The 16976-nt window shown below is 62.6% G+C and overlaps 3 protein-coding genes across 3 annotated transcripts; all 3 read left to right on the forward strand.

Annotated features, from left to right (window-relative positions):
- Positions 1-606: 606 nt before the first annotated feature.
- On the forward strand, positions 607-8291 carry FAM193B (family with sequence similarity 193 member B). The gene is made up of 10 exons (XM_030957481.1): positions 607-850; positions 2097-2336; positions 2998-3220; positions 3403-3612; positions 3886-4300; positions 5248-5443; positions 5818-6054; positions 6562-7561; positions 7670-7745; positions 7886-8291. Exons 1-10 carry the CDS (start codon positions 650-652, stop codon positions 7980-7982), a joined length of 2895 nt encoding a protein of 964 aa, XP_030813341.1. The 5' UTR covers positions 607-649; the 3' UTR covers positions 7983-8291.
- Positions 8292-8407: 116 nt separating this feature from the next.
- DDX41 (DEAD-box helicase 41) lies at positions 8408-14282 on the forward strand. The gene is made up of 17 exons (XM_030957482.1): positions 8408-8486; positions 8572-8670; positions 8761-8920; positions 9000-9074; positions 9400-9460; positions 10100-10236; positions 10382-10454; positions 10631-10784; positions 10880-11016; positions 11192-11354; positions 11443-11574; positions 11749-11820; positions 12037-12133; positions 12400-12549; positions 12681-12752; positions 12856-12966; positions 13113-14282. Exons 1-17 carry the CDS (start codon positions 8463-8465, stop codon positions 13247-13249), a joined length of 1854 nt encoding a protein of 617 aa, XP_030813342.1. The 5' UTR covers positions 8408-8462; the 3' UTR covers positions 13250-14282.
- On the forward strand, positions 13939-16831 carry DOK3 (docking protein 3). Its single transcript, XM_030957483.1, has 5 exons — positions 13939-13995; positions 15282-15575; positions 15698-15776; positions 15862-16034; positions 16115-16831. Exons 1-5 carry the CDS (start codon positions 13939-13941, stop codon positions 16829-16831), a joined length of 1320 nt encoding a protein of 439 aa, XP_030813343.1.
- The last annotated feature ends 145 nt before the right edge of the window (positions 16832-16976 follow it).

Consider the following 16976-nt stretch of genomic DNA (forward strand, 5'->3'; position numbering starts at 1 on the left):
TCCCCAGGGAAGTGTCCCCAAGGCTGACATAGCTCCAGGAGCATTTGGTCAATGCTCTCAGGCACAGGGTGAGATTCTTGAGTCCTGTGCAGGGCCAGGAATTACAGAATCATAGAACAATTTGGAAGTGACCTTAAAGATCATCTCGTTCCATCCCACTGCCATGCACAGGGACACCTTCCACTATCCCAAGTCGCTCCAAACCCCATCCAGCCCGGCCTCGGACGCCTCCAGCGATGGGGCAGCCACAGCTTCTCTGGGCAGCCTGGGCTCCTCCCTACCCTCACAGGGAAGACTTTTTTCCTAATATCTAATCTAATCCTGCTCTCTTTCAGTTCGAACCGAAGGATCTGCACTCTGATGATCCAGCTGGGGACACGATCGCGATGCACCCCCGGTCTCGACTGAGGCACCGGCGCCTGTAGGAGGACACGGGAGCCTCGGGGCGCGGGCAGGATTCGAACCCGCGTGGCTGCCGCCGATCCCCCCTGCCCGCCAGGGGGCGCAGCGCTGCCCTCACCCAAGATGGCGGCGGCGCCTTCACGTCCCCGAGCGTTTCCCCCCTCCCTCCCTCCCTCCTTCCCGCGGGCAGGGGCCGGACGGGCCGCGCCGCCATATTGGCTGTTGTCCTGGCTGCGGCGGGCTCGCCATGACTCGCCGGCGGAACAAGGCGGCAACGGCGGCAACGGCGACGGCAGCGGCGGCAGGTGGCTCCGGGCCTCGCCGTGACAGGATGGCGGGTCCCGACGTCGGGCCTCCCCCGCCGCCGCCACCACCGGAACCGCCCGCCCCGCCTGAGGTGGCGGCGGCGGCGGGCAGCGGCGGGGAGTCGGGCAGAGGCAGCGCGCAGGTACCGGGGTAGCGCTGCGGCGGGCACGGGGCTGGCTCCGAGGGGGGTTCAGCCTGAGCGGGGACGGGGCCCTGCCCCTCGCACCCCATCCCCCCCGGGCCCTGCCCATCCCCGCCCCGACCCCCGGCTCGGAGCATCCCTGCGGATGGGGCTGGGAGCGCTCCCAGAGCGCCCCGCGGGCGGGCCCAGCCCCGCACAGCCCCGCACAGCCCTGCCGCTGGGCGATGGCAGGTGGCTCCAGCATCCTCATTCAGCGCGCTTCTCCCTGCTGGACACACCTGGCTGCCGCCACCTGCTCCCGGTTGTGGGCTGCGAGGCGGGGGTGGGCGTCGGGTGTGGATGTGCTGGGTGGATTGGGGACAGCCGTGGTGTCACCAGCCGTGGTGTCACCCGCCATGGTGGCGGTGTCAGCTGGGACGCGGGGTGGCCCCGTTGCTCCCCCCTCGCCGTGGGTGGGCAGGGGGGCTGTGCCCCCACTCTGCTCTCCTTGGCCTCTGACCTTTGCTTCACCTTGAGCCTGCAGACGCCATCTGTTTGGCAGCAGCAGCTCAATGCACGGCTCATTGTGGCAGGGCCCCGCTGCGCCGGCAGACAATGGGGGCCCCCTCGCCCGCGCCACGCCGGGCTCGTCACGGCTGTCAGGGCTCCGGCGAGCCCGAGGGATGCAGCCCGGCTCCTGCAGGGAAGCCCCAACCTGGCTGTGCCTGTGCAGGGAGAGCATGAAGCAGCACGGGGGGCTGCACCCCACCCTGGCACATCAGCACCGCTGGCTGTGCAGAACAAAGAGGCGGGAGAGAGGGCTTGGGGCTCTTGGGTGACACAGTGGGGGCATATGATGGGCGAGGAGGTAGAGCTGAGGCTGTCAGACTCACCTTTCATATCCCTCTGTGGGATTTCTGTGGGTCTTGCTTTGCCGTGCAAGTACCCTCAGTCTCACTGTACCAGAGGTGATGGTGGGAGTTGCTGATGGCTTCCCAGCCTTGCTTGGTGGCAAGGCTGGCTCTTTGGCATGCTGTGATCTTCCCAGAAGTCCAAACACTCCCAAGCTGGCACGTGGCAGGTTGGCAGCAGCTGGTCAGCCTGAGGCTGCTCTGCTCCAGTGGGAGAAGGTGCAATACCACGTGTAGCCTGTAAGAATTTCCTTGGTTTGGTGTCAGCGTCCTGAGGTCTCCTTCACTGTCTCATCTGCCCCACATCTGCGCCAGATCACACCTGGGTGACTCACAGTCTGTGTGTCCTTCCTCAGGTGCTGCCCACCGCCAACCAGTCCGTGCAGACCTGCTGCCTGCTCTGTCACCGGGAGCGCAAGGACTGGGGAGGGCCGTCCCACAATGGGCTGGTTTCCCCGGGCGAGAGGCTGCCACCCGACTTCGTGCCAACGCTCGTGCAGAACCTCCTGGGAGAAATGCCCCTGTGGATCTGCCAGAGCTGCCGGAAGAGCGTGGAGGAGGAAGAGCGACGGGCGGTGCAGGAGCAGGCCCTGGCGGTACGCGCTCACGGGGCTGGGGTTTGGAAGGCAGGGCTGTGGCTCTGGGGACAGGGCACTGACCACCCTGTGGCACTGACTGCGTGTGTGGGTCCCGTCCTCACTCTGAGCTGAGTGTCCCAGACATCCCAGCCTTCACTTCCCTGCCCAGGGCTGCCTCTGGCTCAGCAGGGACAGGCCCTGTTGGGGCAGTGTGTGGTGCTGGGGAGGCTCATCCAGCAGCTTGCCATGCCTTGGAGCTGCCAGGCTGGCAAGGCTGACAGTGCCACTGCTTTCCTCTGCTGCACGTTGTGCCGCGTCCCCCAGCCCCGGGGCTGCTCCCTTCATGACGCAGAGAGAGGCAGCGGCTGCCAGGGCAAGTGCCTGCCTGTGCGTGGGGCTTGGGTAGAGGAGCTGCCTCCTACCTGGCTTTATTTAACCCTGCCCTGGTGTGAGTGAGACCAGCACAGGGACACAGCACAGGTGTGTGGCCCTTGGCATGGCCCAGCCTCTGTGAGCCAGGCTGTGTTGGTGTGGATGGAGGGGATGTTTGTCACTCCCAAGACAGTGATAAAAGTGGTTCACATGAGCTGAGCCCCTGCTGCAATGGAGGAGTCTTAGTGCTGACCCCTGGGGGCCAAGGTGTCACCTCAGCCACTTCATTCTGTGTTTCCTTTGATAGGTCTCGTTATCCCACACATCCTGCAAGTCGCAGTCTTGTGGGGGTGGCTCACACTCCTCTTCCTCCTCCTCCTCGTCTTCTTCCTCCTCGTGCCATGGGAACTCAGGGGACTGGGACCCCAGCTCGTTTTTGTCTGCTCACAAGCTCTCGGGCCTCTGGAACTCACAGCACACCAACGGGACCGTGCAGGGCAGCCCCCTTGGGACTCCCCCAGCTGCACTAGGTGAGCTGAAGCTGGCTGTGGGGTTGAGCAGAGCTTTCTGCCCAGTTCTTGGCCTAGGTGGTTTCCTTGTGGGCAAGAGTGGGCAGGCTGGGCCTCTGAATCTCAGTACCAGCAGCACATTGGGCCCCTTTGAAAAAGGCAGATGGTGCTGGGATTCAGCCCCAGCTCTGCTGTCCTTCCAGGTGACAAGCACCCCGGCCTTGCTCTGTCTCCGGAGTGCGCCAGCCAGGTGTCGGCCATGGCGCCGGGGCTGAAGGCCTGTCCCTACAGCCACACGGCCTCTGCCACCTCCAGCACCGCCACACCGGGCTCGCCTCTGCCTACCTCACTCGACTTCTGCAAGACACTGCCGAAGCAGTTCAAAAGCTTGTGCCGGAGGGCCACCCCACCAGGTACGTGCCCAGGGACAGCACCGGCCACTGTCCCCCGGCCTGCTGCTCCAGAGCCTTTCCTCTTGCCCTGTTCTCCATGGGGCAGGGCTGGATCCTGTGGGGGGGGCACGCTGACCCCAAGGCCCTGTGTGAGCAGGGGTGGCTTCTATCCCAAGCACTCTAATATCTGGGAGGAGAAACAGCTTGTGCAAAGGTGGTGGGTGGCTCTGAGCATGGCCTTGGTCCGTGCAGCACAGCCAGTGTCTGACTGTCTCTGCTCCTGCCTCTCTGCAGGTGAGGCCTTCCACTCCTCAGAGCATCATCAGCACTCCGACCTCACTGCTCCTCCCAACAGTCCCACGGGCCTCCCCTCGCAGCCCCCGGCGCTGATCCCCTCCAAGCAGACCCCTCCCCACGCGGGGCCCTTCAGCTCCCCGCCGCACATCCCGCTGGGCACCTCCTCGCAGGCCGCGCTCTTCCCCGCTCCCAGCGCGCAGGCGGCGGCCCCCAAGCCGGTGTCCGAGTCCCCTCCGGCCAGCGCGGCCTCTCACAGCCCAGGGCCGTGCAAGAGCCCTCACCTGCCCCCTGCCAACGTGCCCCTGCTGAAGATGCCGCCGCCGCTGTCGGGCTGTGCTCATCCCTGCAACGGGCACTGCAGCACTTCACTCATTCCTCCTCCTGCCTCCCACCAGCTGCCCAGCACGAACAGGTGAGTAAGGGAGCCCTGTCTGCTTCCAGCCTTTCCTTGTGGGGCCATATGCCTTTTCTCCCATCCCTGACCATGGATGCACTTCTCCCTGTGGAGGGACTGACCGCCCTGGCATGGTGGTGCAGGAAGCTGCTGTCTTTGTGGGCCAGTTCCACTGCTGCAGACTGAAGGTGAAGCTCTTTCTCTGCCAGCGCGTGTTGCTCCTGCGGTTGTACTTTGGTTCTGTGGTGCAGAAGAGGCTATGCTTCTCCTCCAGCTAAAAGACCCAAAGAAACACCCTGATCAACCTGCAGTGGGCCAACAGGATCTATGTCAGTGAGACCTGTCAGGCAGCTGTGGCACTGAGCAAAGGTCCTCGAGAAGATGAAGCCTGTGGACTTGTTCTGCTCACCTGTTCCTCCGGCCCTCTTTGGGCTGCCTGTGCCCTGGAAGAAAGCACATTGCTTCCTCTCTGCTAATTAGCTCTCTCTGTGGAGAGCCAGTCGGGTCCTGAGCTGGATCTTGAGGAATGACACTGTGGGCTGTGCCCTGGCCTCACTGTCTCTGAGCTGGCTAGCCTGTGCCCTTGTGAGCTGGGCCTGCCTCACACAGGGGGATGTCTGGCAGCTGCACAGTCCCAGTGTTCCTCAGCTGTGCTACCCAATTCCCCCAGTGAGTACCGTGCCCTGCCCTGCTCCCAGCCCAGGGCCGGGCTCGCTGGGGCTCTGCTGCACCAGCCTCTGCTGGCCAGAGGCCCTGAGGGCTGGGAGAGACAGATTACTGCTCCTGTGGGCTCCTCGGGCATCTTCCCCAGAAGACGAGAATGCAGGGGAGGGGGTTTGTCCTGCAAATCCTTCTGCTTGGGCACAAGCTTCCCCAGGAGGGCTGTTCCTACATGCATAGCACGGGGCAATTTTTGAGATACCCTGGCACCTGCTCACCTCTCACCCTTCTCCCCTTCTCCTCAGGGACCCCTCTTGCAAAGGGCACAAATTCCCGAACGGTACCAGCTGCCACCCGCCGCAGCCCTGCGAGGCAGACGAGGGGCTCGGGGAGGATGAGGACAGCAGCTCAGAGCGCAGTTCCTGCACCTCCTCCTCCACCAACCAGAAAGATGGGAAGTTCTGTGACTGCTGCTACTGTGAGTTCTTCGGCCACAACGCGGTGAGTGAGGGGCTGGTCTGCAGCCACCCCTGGTCCTTGCTTTGGTGGGGAGACATCACTTGGTCCCTGTGCCCAGAGTGGGAGGTGGGCTGGTCACAGCTGTTCCCTGCAGGACGTACATCCCCACTCCTTTCTACCCTGCTTCATCAGCCTGCTGGTCCCTTGCTCCCGACTCGCAGCCGCCTGCCCGGCCCCAGGGCTCAGAGCAGCCGGCCAAGCCCTGTGGCTTCACAGTGGAAGAGCTCACTAGGGCTGTGCTGACTTGTCTTGCTGAGACTGCAGGGAAGGGAGTGGCTGGAATGTCACAGGGGGCTGTTGGGGGAGCTGGGGCTGCCTGCCCCTCATGTCTGGCTGACAGCACTTGTCTTCCACAGCCCCCAGCCGCTCCCACAAGCCGCAACTACGCTGAGATCCGAGAGAAGCTGCGCTCTCGCCTCACCAAGAGAAAAGAGGAGCTACCACAGAAACTGGGGCACAACAGCAGCTCAGGGGAGCCTGCTGTGGACCACCGCAATGTGGACGAGCTGCTGGACTACATCAACAGCACAGAGCCCAAGCCCTTGAACAGTGCCAAGGCAGCCAAGCGGGCACGGCACAAGCAGAAGAAGAAGGTGAGGCTGGGCAGGGGCTGGGGCTGCAGGAGAGCCGGGCAGGGCTGTGCTGCTCCAGGGCTTTTCCTTCTCTCCCTTGCATCCATTTGGGTTCTTGAGTTCTGTGTCACTCTCACCCAAGGTGGCAGCAGTCCCGGTCCCCATGTAGGGCTCTTCCTGCCCCTGTTCCTGCAGAGGGTTGCCAGCCCTCCTGGGTGCTTTGGGCTGCACTGTACAGTCTGCTCTATGCCACGTTCTGACACCATGCATCTCTGGTAGGGAGAGACGGTGCCATGATGGCTCTTTCTGGTGCCTGGTGCCCAGAGCAGTGTCAGGTGTGCAGTGCCCAGCTGTTGCAGTGGCCATGGGGGAAATGTGGCACTTTAGGGGCTGCGGAAGATGTGGTGTAGCTGTGCTGAGCAGCTACCCTTGAGTTTGCTGTCAGTTGAAGCTGGAGCAAAGCCCTGTGTCCTGCACCCGTGGTTCTGTGGCCCAGCCCAAATGATCCTCATGGCACCTGTGTTGCAGGAGAAGGAAAAAGCCCAGCTGGAGGCAGAGGCCCAGAAGCGGGCAGAGCGTGCCCCTGCAGCCAGCCAGGCCAGGGAGCCGGCCGAGGAGAAGCTGCTGGAGTGGCCAGAGCTGGAGCTGGAGCGGGTGAACAGCTTCCTCAGCAGCCGGCTGCAGGAGATCAAGAACACCATCAAGGACTCCATCCGGGCCAGTTTCAGCGTCTACGACCTCAACCTGGATGTCAACGACTTCCCCAAGAAGGCAGCTGTCCTGGAGCAGAAGAACCTGCTCTCCAACCTCAACGGGTCTTCTGACCTGCAGGACATAGACCTGGCTCTGGCCCCGCTCAGCCTGGGCCCTGCCAAGAGCCACACGCTGCTGCGGGGCGAGCCGGGCCCCCGATGGGGCGAGGGGCCCGGGGAGCCCCTGCCAGCCCCGGCGGCCGAGAACGGCGTGGTGAAACGCCTGAGCGCCGTGCCCAGCCTGTCCCGCATGATCTGGGTGCAGTCCAAGGCTGCAGACTCGGCTGTGGACGGCCCCGGGCCGGGTCTGGAGCCCCAGGAGGGGCCGCAGCCCAAGGGGCCGGAGCCGCTGCCCACGGGGAGCCGGCAGAGGAAGAACAAGCGGCAGAACGGGCAGGCAAAGAAAGGAGAGGGCAGCACGGCTGTGCCCAGCGGCCAGGCCCGGCTGGAGAGCCCTGGTGGGAAGGGGCAGGTGCTGGGAACCAAGCACCCTTCCAAGGCCAGTGCCCCGGAGCCAGCGCGGGCGAGCGGCTGCGCCGAGCCCGGGGAGAGCGGCAAGGGGCAGCCTTGGGCCTGCGGCAGCGCTGCCAGGGGCGACAAGGAGAGAACCGGCGAGTGGAAAGGCCGGAGGGGAGAGGGCAAAGCGGAGCTGCCGGATCTGGCGCCGCAGCAGCCACCTGCCCTGGCCACCCACCTCACCCTGGGGGGCTCCCCCCAGCCCAAGGGCAAGAGCAGGAAGAGCAGAAACAAAGTGGAGAAATCCAATACCTCGATCGGTGAGTGCTGGGAGCACTGCTGTGCACCACCCTCCTCTCGGTGGCCCCTTGCTCAGCTGGCAGCCCCTCCCTGCCCTGCAGCGCTCACCCTCTGCTCTGCTTTCCCAGATGATGTGTTCCTGCCCAAGGACCTGGATGGGGCAGAGATGGACGAGACTGACAGAGAAGTGGAGTATTTCAAAAGGTGAGGGGAGAACCACGCGGGGCTGAGCTCTGCCAGCAGGGCTGGAGGCATGAATGGGCTGGGAGCTGGCTGGGGCTGGAGTCACAGAGGGGTGACCCCAATGGGCTTGGGGCTGACCGGGGCTGTCCTCTCCCTGACAGGTTCTGCCTAGACTCGGCCAAGCAGACGCGGCAGAAGGTGGCCGTGAACTGGACTAACTTCACCCTGAAGAAAACCACTTCCAGCGCAGCCCAGTGAGGTGCGGAGGGTCCACCCCCACCCACCCACGGCCGCTCGCCTCTCCTCACTGTGCCCCCCGCCTCACCTTGGTGGGGTCCCCTCCTTCGCGGGGGGCCCCGGTGCTCTCCTGCCCCGCGGGGACCCCCGGGGCTCCCTCCATCCTCCTGCCCCTCCCCGCGGGGTGATCCCGGCCGTCCCGTCCCCCTCTCCGCGGGCACGCGGCTCACCGTGCCGCGGGGAAGGACCGTGCTGGACCCAATAAAGAACTTTTTAATTTTTTATTTTATTTAAACCCCGGTGTCTGCTGCTTTCTGTCGCGCCGGGGAAATCGCGGGGGCGGGAGAGAGGAGATGTAAAACTCATTCTGCACAAGTTTGGCCGCCGCGGGGACCCGTCGTGCCGAGTCGCAGCTCCCGCCCAGTAGCGCCCCCGCGCGTTGCTAGGCGATGGCGCTGTGCGCGATGACGTCACTTCCCAGATCTCTTCCGGGAAGGAGCCATGGAGGCCGTGGCGGAGCGGAAGGTGGGAGCGGGCCCGGCCCCCGGTACCGCCCGCTCCGCGCTCCCGGTGCCGCCCCGGGCTCCCCTCACCGCGTGTCTCCCCACAGAGGCAGCGCGAGGAGCCTGCGGACACGTCCGACCTGTCCGGAGAGGATGATGACGACTACGTGCCCTACGTGCCCGTCAAGCAGCGCAAGCAGCAGATGGTAATGGGGTAACGGGGCTGCCCGGGGAGGGCTCCGAGCGGCCCTCCCGCCGTCGGGCTGCTCACTCCGCCTCCGTCCGCGTCATTCCAGCTGCAGAAGCTGCTGCAGATGCGGCGGAAGGTGGTGTCGGAGGAGGAGCAGCGGGACAGCGGGAGCGAGCAGCGCGGGGACGAGGATGACATCCCGCTGGGGCCCCAGTCCAACATCAGTCTGCTGGACCAGCACCAGCACCTCAAGGAGAAGGCGGAAGGTAAGGGAGGGGCTGGTGGCGGCACTGGGTGGCTTTCAGGGGACAGCAAACCCCCTCATTGTTTCTTGTATTCCCCCAGCTCGGAAGGAGTCAGCCAAGGAGAAGCAGCTGAAGGAGGAAGAGAAGATCCTGGAGAGTGTGGCAGAGGGCCGAGGTGAGTGGGAGCTCTGTGTCTCAGATGTGTCTCCAGAGCTCCCAGGGCAGCAGGAGAGCTGCTCCCTGCCTTGGGAGTGCTCATAGTCAGGGGTGGGGCTGGAGGTGACAATGGGTGCCCTCAGCTGGCACTGCCTGCCTTAGCTGAGACACGGCTGTGACAGGGCTCTGGGCACAGCAGTGCTGGGTGTTCCTGTGCCAGAGGGGCTGTCTGTGCTGCTGCTCCTCCTTTTCTGTCTCCAGACGTGATCTCCCAAACTGTTTGCCCAGTGAGGTTGATGTGGATGAGGAGAGTTTGCTCTGACTGATGATCTTTGTTCCTGCAGCTCTGATGTCAGTGAAGGAGATGGCCAAGGGCATCACCTATGATGACCCAATCAAAACCAGGTAAGTTTCACAGCACAGCTCAGAAGTTGTCCTTCTGAAAACATCACTGTGTCTGAAGAGAACTAAAACCCACAGAGTCTTGGCAGGAGCAGTGCAGCTGTGCAGCCTCTTGCCTGAGTGACTGGGTTTGTGTCGTTATCTGTAAAGTCAAACGCTGTTGAGTCACATTGCATGTTGTTTTGTATACAGTAAGGCTTGATAAAAGACATTTATGTTAAACTAGAAGGCATGAGGGTTGGTCTTCAGGTCTGGGAAGTCACCAAGCCAGGGAAAGGGTCTGGAGGAGCCTTTGGAGCCAGTGCTGCTCGAGGCAGCAGTGTCAAGGTGGTGATTGATCAAAGATTGGGCTCAATGATCTCAGAGGTCTTTTCCAACTTCAGTGATTCTGAGGCAGCGTCAGGGAGATGATTGAGATGTCTCCAGACGTTTTTGGCACGTTCCATCCACCATCCATAGGCTGTTCTCAGCTGTTATTCATGGAACTGGCTCAGATCTGCTCCTATACTCACTCCTTGAGGCTACCTTTTTTATCTGGGAGGATATTGGAGGCCAGCAGGGAATTCCCCTGAATTCCTGCATGGGAGCTGTTGGTTCTGGCGCCCTGGCCTCATTGTGCACCTGTTTCTGTTGCTTCCACAGCTGGAGAGCCCCTCGCTACATCCTGGGCATGTCGGAGGCACGGCACGAGCGCGTGCGCAAGAAGTACCACATCCTGGTGGAGGGGGAGGGCATCCCACCCCCCATCAAGAGCTTCAAGGAGATGAAGTTCCCAGCAGGTAGGCCAGGAGTGGAGCCTGGAAGGGATCCCACCTTTTTCCTGGCTGTTGGCCTGAGGGGTGTTTGTCACCGGTGGAGGAGCTGATGTGGGAAAAGAGAGGAAATGGTTCAGGTCGTGAACGTGCCAACCTTGTTCTCTGACAGCTATCCTGAGAGGCTTGAAGAAAAAAGGAATCCAGCAGCCAACACCCATACAGATCCAGGGCATCCCCACAATGTGAGTGCTCTGTCCCCATCCCAGAGTACAGAGTGGTTGTTCCCACAGCCTGCTCAGGGGTGTGGACCGGGGGCTCTTGCGCTGTTGACAGATGCACGCTGTCACCCTGCTCAGCCCTGGAGGTTTGAGCTGTTCCATGATGTTCCTCCTCTTCATCGGCCCCATTTCTCTGGCAGACTCTCAGGAAGGGACATGATTGGCATTGCATTCACTGGCTCTGGGAAGACCTTAGTGTTTACCCTCCCTGTGATCATGTTCTGCCTGGAGCAGGAGAAGAGGCTGCCATTCTCTAAGCGAGAGGGACCCTATGGACTCATCATCTGTCCCTCGGTGAGTGCCAGGAGGAGGCTGTGATTGACTTGCAGTGGCAATCCTGAGTTCTGCCTGCACAGAGGTGTAGGAACGGGCTGGTTTTGTCTCTGCAGCGGGAGCTGGCCCGGCAGACCCACGGCATCCTGGAGTACTACTGCCGCCTGCTGCAGGAGGATGGGCTGCCCCCGCTGCGCTGCGCCCTCTGCATCGGGGGCATGTCTGTCAAGGAGCAGATGGAGACCATCAAACAGTAAGACCTTCTGGGGGAGTCCGTGGGGCTGGAGCTGCTCTGTTTTCTGGCAGGGAGCTGAGGAGTGGCACCCTGGCTTGAGGAGAGCATAGGGGTGAAAGTTGTGTGTCAGGGAGGTGTCCTGCATGGGGCAGGAATGCCAGGGGCCTGACTGCAGCCTCCTCTCACCCCACAGTGGGGTGCACATGATGGTGGCAACCCCCGGGCGCCTGATGGACCTGCTGCAGAAGAAGATGGTGAGCCTGGACATCTGCAGGTACCTGGCCCTGGATGAGGCTGACAGGATGATCGACATGGGCTTTGAGGGGGACATCCGCACCATCTTCTCCTACTTCAAGGTACTGAACTGCCACGATAGGAGCACCCTGAAGCTCAGTCCTGCATATGCCAGGTTGGGTGAGTGCTGAAGGCTTCTTCCCTGTGCAGGGCCAGCGGCAAACCCTCCTCTTCAGTGCCACAATGCCCAAGAAGATCCAGAACTTTGCCAAGAGTGCCCTGGTGAAGCCCATCACCATTAACGTTGGGCGAGCAGGTGCTGCCAGCCTGGATGTTGTACAGGTGAGGTGTTTGGGTGCTCCCTCGTGCCTGTGTGGGAGGCCAGAAACATTCATGAGGGCACTTAATTCCTTTCTCTGCCAGGGAGCTGGGGTTCATGGCCCTCCTTCCCAGCTAAGGGATACCAAGCAGTGGCAGTTTCTCTGCTACCTGACCCATGTCTCTGCTTGTTCCTAGGAGGTGGAGTATGTGAAAGAGGAGGCCAAGATGGTGTACCTGCTGGAGTGCCTGCAGAAGACCCCTCCACCTGTGAGTATGCTGGGGACAGTGTGGTCATGCTGGGGCATGGGGGAGTTGGGAGGAGGGACCCCTGTGTGGAGTGGGCACGTGACTGAGCCATGCTGGGGATCAGCAGTGCTGCGTGCTCTGCTCAACAAGAGGGAATGGGCTTCCCCAGGGGCTGTGCTGGTGCCAGCAGTGCCAGCCTGCAAAAGGGGCTCTGATATGATGCCTGTGCTGTCCCAGGTGCTGATCTTCGCAGAGAAGAAGGCAGATGTCGATGCCATCCACGAGTACCTGCTGCTCAAGGGTGTGGAAGCTGTGGCCATCCATGGAGGGAAAGGTCAGTGTGTGTCCCAGAGAGGCCTGGGCTCCTGGTGTGACCCACTCCTGCCAGGCATGTGTGTGGCCATGGGAGGGACCAGCCTGGGCAGTTGTTGATGATGTGAGGAAGGGCTGTGATAGTGGGCTGTAGAGACCCCTCTGCTCCCTCACTGGGAGAAAGGCTGCTCAAGGAAGCGATGCTTGACTCTGAGGCCACAGTGTTTGCTGCAGTAGGTAGGGCTGGGAGCTTTGCCCTCACTGATCTTCTCTACTGGGCCTTTGCAGATCAGGAAGAACGGACAAAAGCCATTGAGGCCTTCCGGGATGGGAAGAAGGATGTCCTGGTTGCCACTGACGTCGCTTCCAAGGGCCTGGACTTCCCAGCCATCCAGCACGTCATCAACTACGACATGCCAGAGGAGATTGAGAACTATGGTGGGCACTGGGCCTTCTGGGAGGGGTCTGGAGGCCAGCAAGGCTCTGTGCCTGTCCCTGCAGTGTCCTGGGGCAGGGATGGTCTGTCACACTGTGCTCACCTGGGGCTGATCCTGTCCCTGTCTCCACAGTTCACCGCATCGGGCGTACGGGCCGTTCAGGCAACACTGGCATTGCCACCACCTTCATCAACAAGGCCTGTGGTGAGGAACAGCACAGGGCTGGGGCTGGGGGCAGCTGGGTGGTGACAAGGGGGTGTTCTGAGCAAGCAGGATGGCTTTGCCTGACCTGTGTCTCTGCCCCCAGACGAATCAGTGCTGATGGACCTGAAGGCTCTGCTCCTGGAGGCGAAGCAGAAGGTGCCACCTGTGCTCCAGGTGCTGCACTGTGGGGATGAGACCATGCTGGACATCAATGGTGAGAGACCCCAGTGCCACAGCATTGGGGAGACACTGGTGTAGCCCCTTGGTTCTGGGGTGGGGGCTGCTGTCCTGGTGTGGCACTGTGCTGCCCTGGCATGTCACTGTGCTATCCTGGCCCTGACCCCATCCCTCCCATTGCAGGTGAGCGAGGTTGTGCCTTCTGTGGTGGCCTGGGCCATCGCATCACCGACTGCCCCAAGCTGGAGGCCATGCAGACCAAGCAAGTCAGCAACATTGGCCGCAAGGACTACTTGGCCCACAGCTCGATGGACTTCTAGCCTGGAGGGTGTGCTGCTCCTGGGTGGGCCTGGGTTTCCTCTCAGCCCAGGGGCCTGTCTTGCTCTGCTGTGGGCCCTTTTCCAGGATTTTGGTCACTGGGACTGTTGCCAGCTCAGCCTGACGAAGGTCCTGTCCCAGAAGGAAATGGATGGAGCTGTGCTGCAACAGCCCATGACATCAGGGTGTGTTGGGCAAGCAGGTAGCAGTGCCTCAGGGCAAGAGAAAGCCCCAGGTGGGGCGACTGCTCTGCTGCCTCTGCCAGCCCCATGCAGTGGTGAGGTCAGGGTCTTGTGTTGGTCCTCACAAATCCACCCAGCTTCTCTGGGCCCATCTCCCTCACCTGGATTTGTGCATTCTCTGGTGGCTGTTCTGTCTCCCCAGACATGCTGGGAGGATGCAGGCAGGGTGAGGTGGAGCATGCTGGGCCCATGTCAGGCGCTCCCTGAGGTGCTTCCTGTGCTCTGCCCCCGCGTTCTGCCCCACTGCCCTGCTCTGAGGGGGAGGGCGGGCACATGGACACTCCCGTGGCCCAGCCTCTGCCCCCCATCCCACACCCCAAAAAGGGGAAGTCTCTGTGAGACGGAAGTCTGCCCCATGCCTTTCCTTTGACTGCAGCAGTCACATTTTCTGCGCTGCGGGTAGCCCGAGTCCCTTATCCTTGTGCTGGCTGCCAGGGTTAACTGGGCCCATGGAGAGACCAGTGAAGGATGGGATCCTTTATGTGCAGCACACCAAATTTGGAAAGGTAAAGGGTGGATTTGGGGTTGGTAGAGGGTTTTCCCTGATTTGTCATGAGGCTGGGCCCAGGGCTGGGCCCTCAGCAGCCTGGGAAGGGGCGACTGCAGCCAGACCCGTTGGAGCTGCCCTTGGGGGAGCCCTGGGCTCAGCAGCTCCATAAGTGGGGCTTTCCCGTGGGGCTGAGGGGACTCATCTGTGTGGGCACCCACTCTGGCTTGCCCATGTGTTGGGTTCTTCTTGCTTGATCACCGCGTGAGTCTCAATGGAAGAATAAACACGCGTTAATATGGCGCAGCTCCAGCGTTTGTGTGTGTGTGTGTGTGTGTGAGAGTGGGACCCTGGGCCAGCACGTGGGACGTGTCCCTGTGCCCCCCATCGGCCCGGCCCTGCGGGGCCAGCACCATCCAGCGACACCCTGGTGGCTTGGGCTGCTCCTCTGTGCCCTTGGAGGGGGCACTGGGTGCCACAGCCCTCGGGAAAAGGTATGGGTGACACGGTGAGAGTACCTGGGAGCTGTGGGGTGTGGGCAAAGTAGGTCCTGCTGGCACACTGGTCATGCCATGGCAGGGTGGCCATGTCCTGTGGGGGTCTCAGTGGATGTGTGGGGCTGCAATCGCACTCTGACCTCCCTGCTGAACAAGAACCAAGCCCTGGAAGCTCAGCAGGCAGCCCTGTGTGTGAGGAGCTGGTGCCCTGCCATGGAGGAGGCAGGTGGGCTGGGGGTGGTGGGTATTTTGGGTGCTTGGCTGCATCTGGTTCCTGCAGGGCGGAGGCACTGTGCACTTTTGAGGTACGTGGTGGCACGCGCCCCCGCTATCCCATGACAGACTGGGAAGGTGCTGGTGCTGCAGAGGCTCCCCTGGGAGGAAGCAGGCTGCTCAGCAGATGTGAGGCTGCCAGCAGGAGCCTCAGCAGCTCAAAATGGCTTTAATTTGCATCAGGGTCTGTCCTGAGAACAGCTCAAGAGCTCAGCTGCAGGTCGGCAGGCCAGCACTTGCAGCAGGGAACAAAGAGCAGGACCTGGTGCTCAGGGAGCCAGGACTGAGTGTGACTCACCCAGTGAGCCATGCCAAGCCTGCTCGGGGCAAGGCCCCCTCAGCCCAGCTTCGGGCCTGCCCTGCCCCACAGTTCAGGGTCTGTGCTGGCCCCTGTTCTCTCCAACAACACCTGGCAGGTGTGAGCTGGGACTCCTCTGTGCCCCTCATGCCCTGTATGAAGGGCAGCGCTGCCAGATGCAGCAGCCAGCTCTCTGCTGATCCGTTTTTTCCCTGCCTTTGCCCTTTCCATGCATAGAGGTCCTGGAGGAAGATGCGAGCCCAGCTGTTCGCTGCCAGCCCGTCTGGCGTGGCCCGCATGGAGAAGTTTGACGTGCGGGATGATGGCACAGTCCCAGAGAAGGTGTCCCTGCAGCGCTGTGCCCGCCGCGTCATCCGCCTCTCTGACTGCGTCTCCGTGGGCCCGGCGGGCACCCAGAGCTGCCCCAAAGCCACTGCTGCCTTCTACCTCACCACCACGGAGAAGAGCTATGTGCTGGCAGCCGAGCAGCGCGATGAATGGATCACCCAGCTCTGCCAGCTGGCCTTCCAGGTACCAACGGGTCTGGCAGAGCCAAGAGCCCGACTTGGGTGAGCTGGGAAGCTCCAGGGCAGGCAGGGGTTTTGTGCTCTCCCCCTCCTGTCCCAGGTCCTACTCACATCCCTTTGTTTCAGGGGTCGAGTAGTGCCAGGACCCAGCCCAGCCCCGCTGTCCCCATGGAGGAGAATTCTCTCTACTCATCCTGGCAGGACCGTACGTGCAGGGGTGGTGAAGAGGGCTGGGGTGGGCTACAGCTCAGTGCTGCAGTGCTGACCCCTGGCTTGTTTGGCTCCCACAGTGACTGAATTCTTGGTGCTGGTGGTCCAGACAGATGCAGCCACCCGCTGTGGGCTGCACGGGCACTACCTGCTCTCAGCCCTTCCCCAGAGCCTGACGCTGAAGGACCCCCAATCCCGCCAGCCCCTGCTCACCTGGCCGTATCCCTTCCTTCGCAAGTTTGGCCAGGATCAGGTGAGTCCCCTGCTCCCTTCTTGGGGCTGTTGCCTGCCCAGGGTGGGTGGCAGCCCCTCACCCTCCCTCTGACCCTGCAGGCTGTCTTCTCCTTCGAGGCTGGCCGCCGCAGTGACTCCGGCGAGGGCACCTTCACCTTCAGCACCCCACGGGCCCCTGAGCTGTGCCGCGCTGTGGCTGCTGCCATTGCCTGCCAGCAGCAGGGCAAGGACAACCTGGACCCCAGACTCTTCTGTGTCTCAGAGCCCCAGCTCTTTGCACAGGGCCTTGATCCCCAGCCCTGGGGGCCTGGGAACGATGATCCCCAGCCCAGCTCAGCCCTGGGGGGGACACAGCCTGCCTCCCACCCCCCTGCCAACCTCCTCCGCTTCACCCCACCAGAGCCAGAGGCCTCATGCCCCATCGTCTATGCCTCCATCGCCCGGGGCCAGCAGCCCCTCTTTGTGTCAGGGCAGCCAGGCTCTGGGGAGCCCTGGGCCGTGGGGAAGCCGCTCCCTGAGCATCTCTACGAGAACATCTTCACTGCAGAACCGCATCCAGCCGGGGCCCAGGAAGAGGAGGAGGAAGGGCAGTGGGAGCTGGGGTGCCGACAGGCCCCCGAGGGCCACAGCAGTGAGGGGGGGGCCGTCTATGACAACCGGGCCGCCATGGCACCGACCCCCCGGGCCGCGGGCTGGGGGCGCGGAGGGCAGGAGGCGCTGTCAGGGCGCTCCGGGCACAAGCCTCACAGCACCCTTCGGGCCAAGCTCGTGCGGCTGCTGAGCCGGGAGAGCCCCGGAGCGCGGGACTGGGCTTGATGTGGCCGGTGCCGGTCGGTGCCGTTCGGTCAATAAAGGCCCTTCCCGGACCCGGCTCCGCCGCGGCTGTGAGGAGTTCGGGGGGCGGGCGGGGCAGCTCGAGCCTCCCGCTAGAGGGCGCCGCCGTGCCCGCCCTGGCAGGCAG

Source organism: Camarhynchus parvulus, chromosome 13, assembly GCF_901933205.1.
Source record: "Camarhynchus parvulus chromosome 13, STF_HiC, whole genome shotgun sequence".
Classification (NCBI taxonomy): domain Eukaryota; kingdom Metazoa; phylum Chordata; class Aves; order Passeriformes; family Thraupidae; genus Camarhynchus; species Camarhynchus parvulus.

Bases quoted from the DNA above. Each gene is read 5' to 3' on its own strand.
- FAM193B (XM_030957481.1), top strand. From the start codon at position 650: ATGACTCGCCGGCGGAACAAGGCGGCAACGGCGGCAACGGCGACGGCA. The intron at 851-2,096 runs GTACCGGGGTAG...GTCCTTCCTCAG, and splicing joins CGGGCAGAGGCAGCGCGCAG to GTGCTGCCCACCGCCAACCA. The intron at 7,746-7,885 runs GTGAGGGGAGAA...TCTCCCTGACAG, and splicing joins GAAGTGGAGTATTTCAAAAG to GTTCTGCCTAGACTCGGCCA.
- DDX41 (XM_030957482.1), top strand. From the start codon at position 8,463: ATGGAGGCCGTGGCGGAGCGGAAG. The intron at 10,455-10,630 runs GTGAGTGCTCTG...TTTCTCTGGCAG, and splicing joins ATCCAGGGCATCCCCACAAT to ACTCTCAGGAAGGGACATGA. The intron at 12,753-12,855 runs GTGAGGAACAGC...CTCTGCCCCCAG, and splicing joins CTTCATCAACAAGGCCTGTG to ACGAATCAGTGCTGATGGAC.
- DOK3 (XM_030957483.1), top strand. From the start codon at position 13,939: ATGGAGAGACCAGTGAAGGATGGGATCCTTTATGTGCAGCACACCAAA. The intron at 15,576-15,697 runs GTACCAACGGGT...CCTTTGTTTCAG, and splicing joins TCTGCCAGCTGGCCTTCCAG to GGGTCGAGTAGTGCCAGGAC. The intron at 16,035-16,114 runs GTGAGTCCCCTG...CTGACCCTGCAG, and splicing joins GCAAGTTTGGCCAGGATCAG to GCTGTCTTCTCCTTCGAGGC.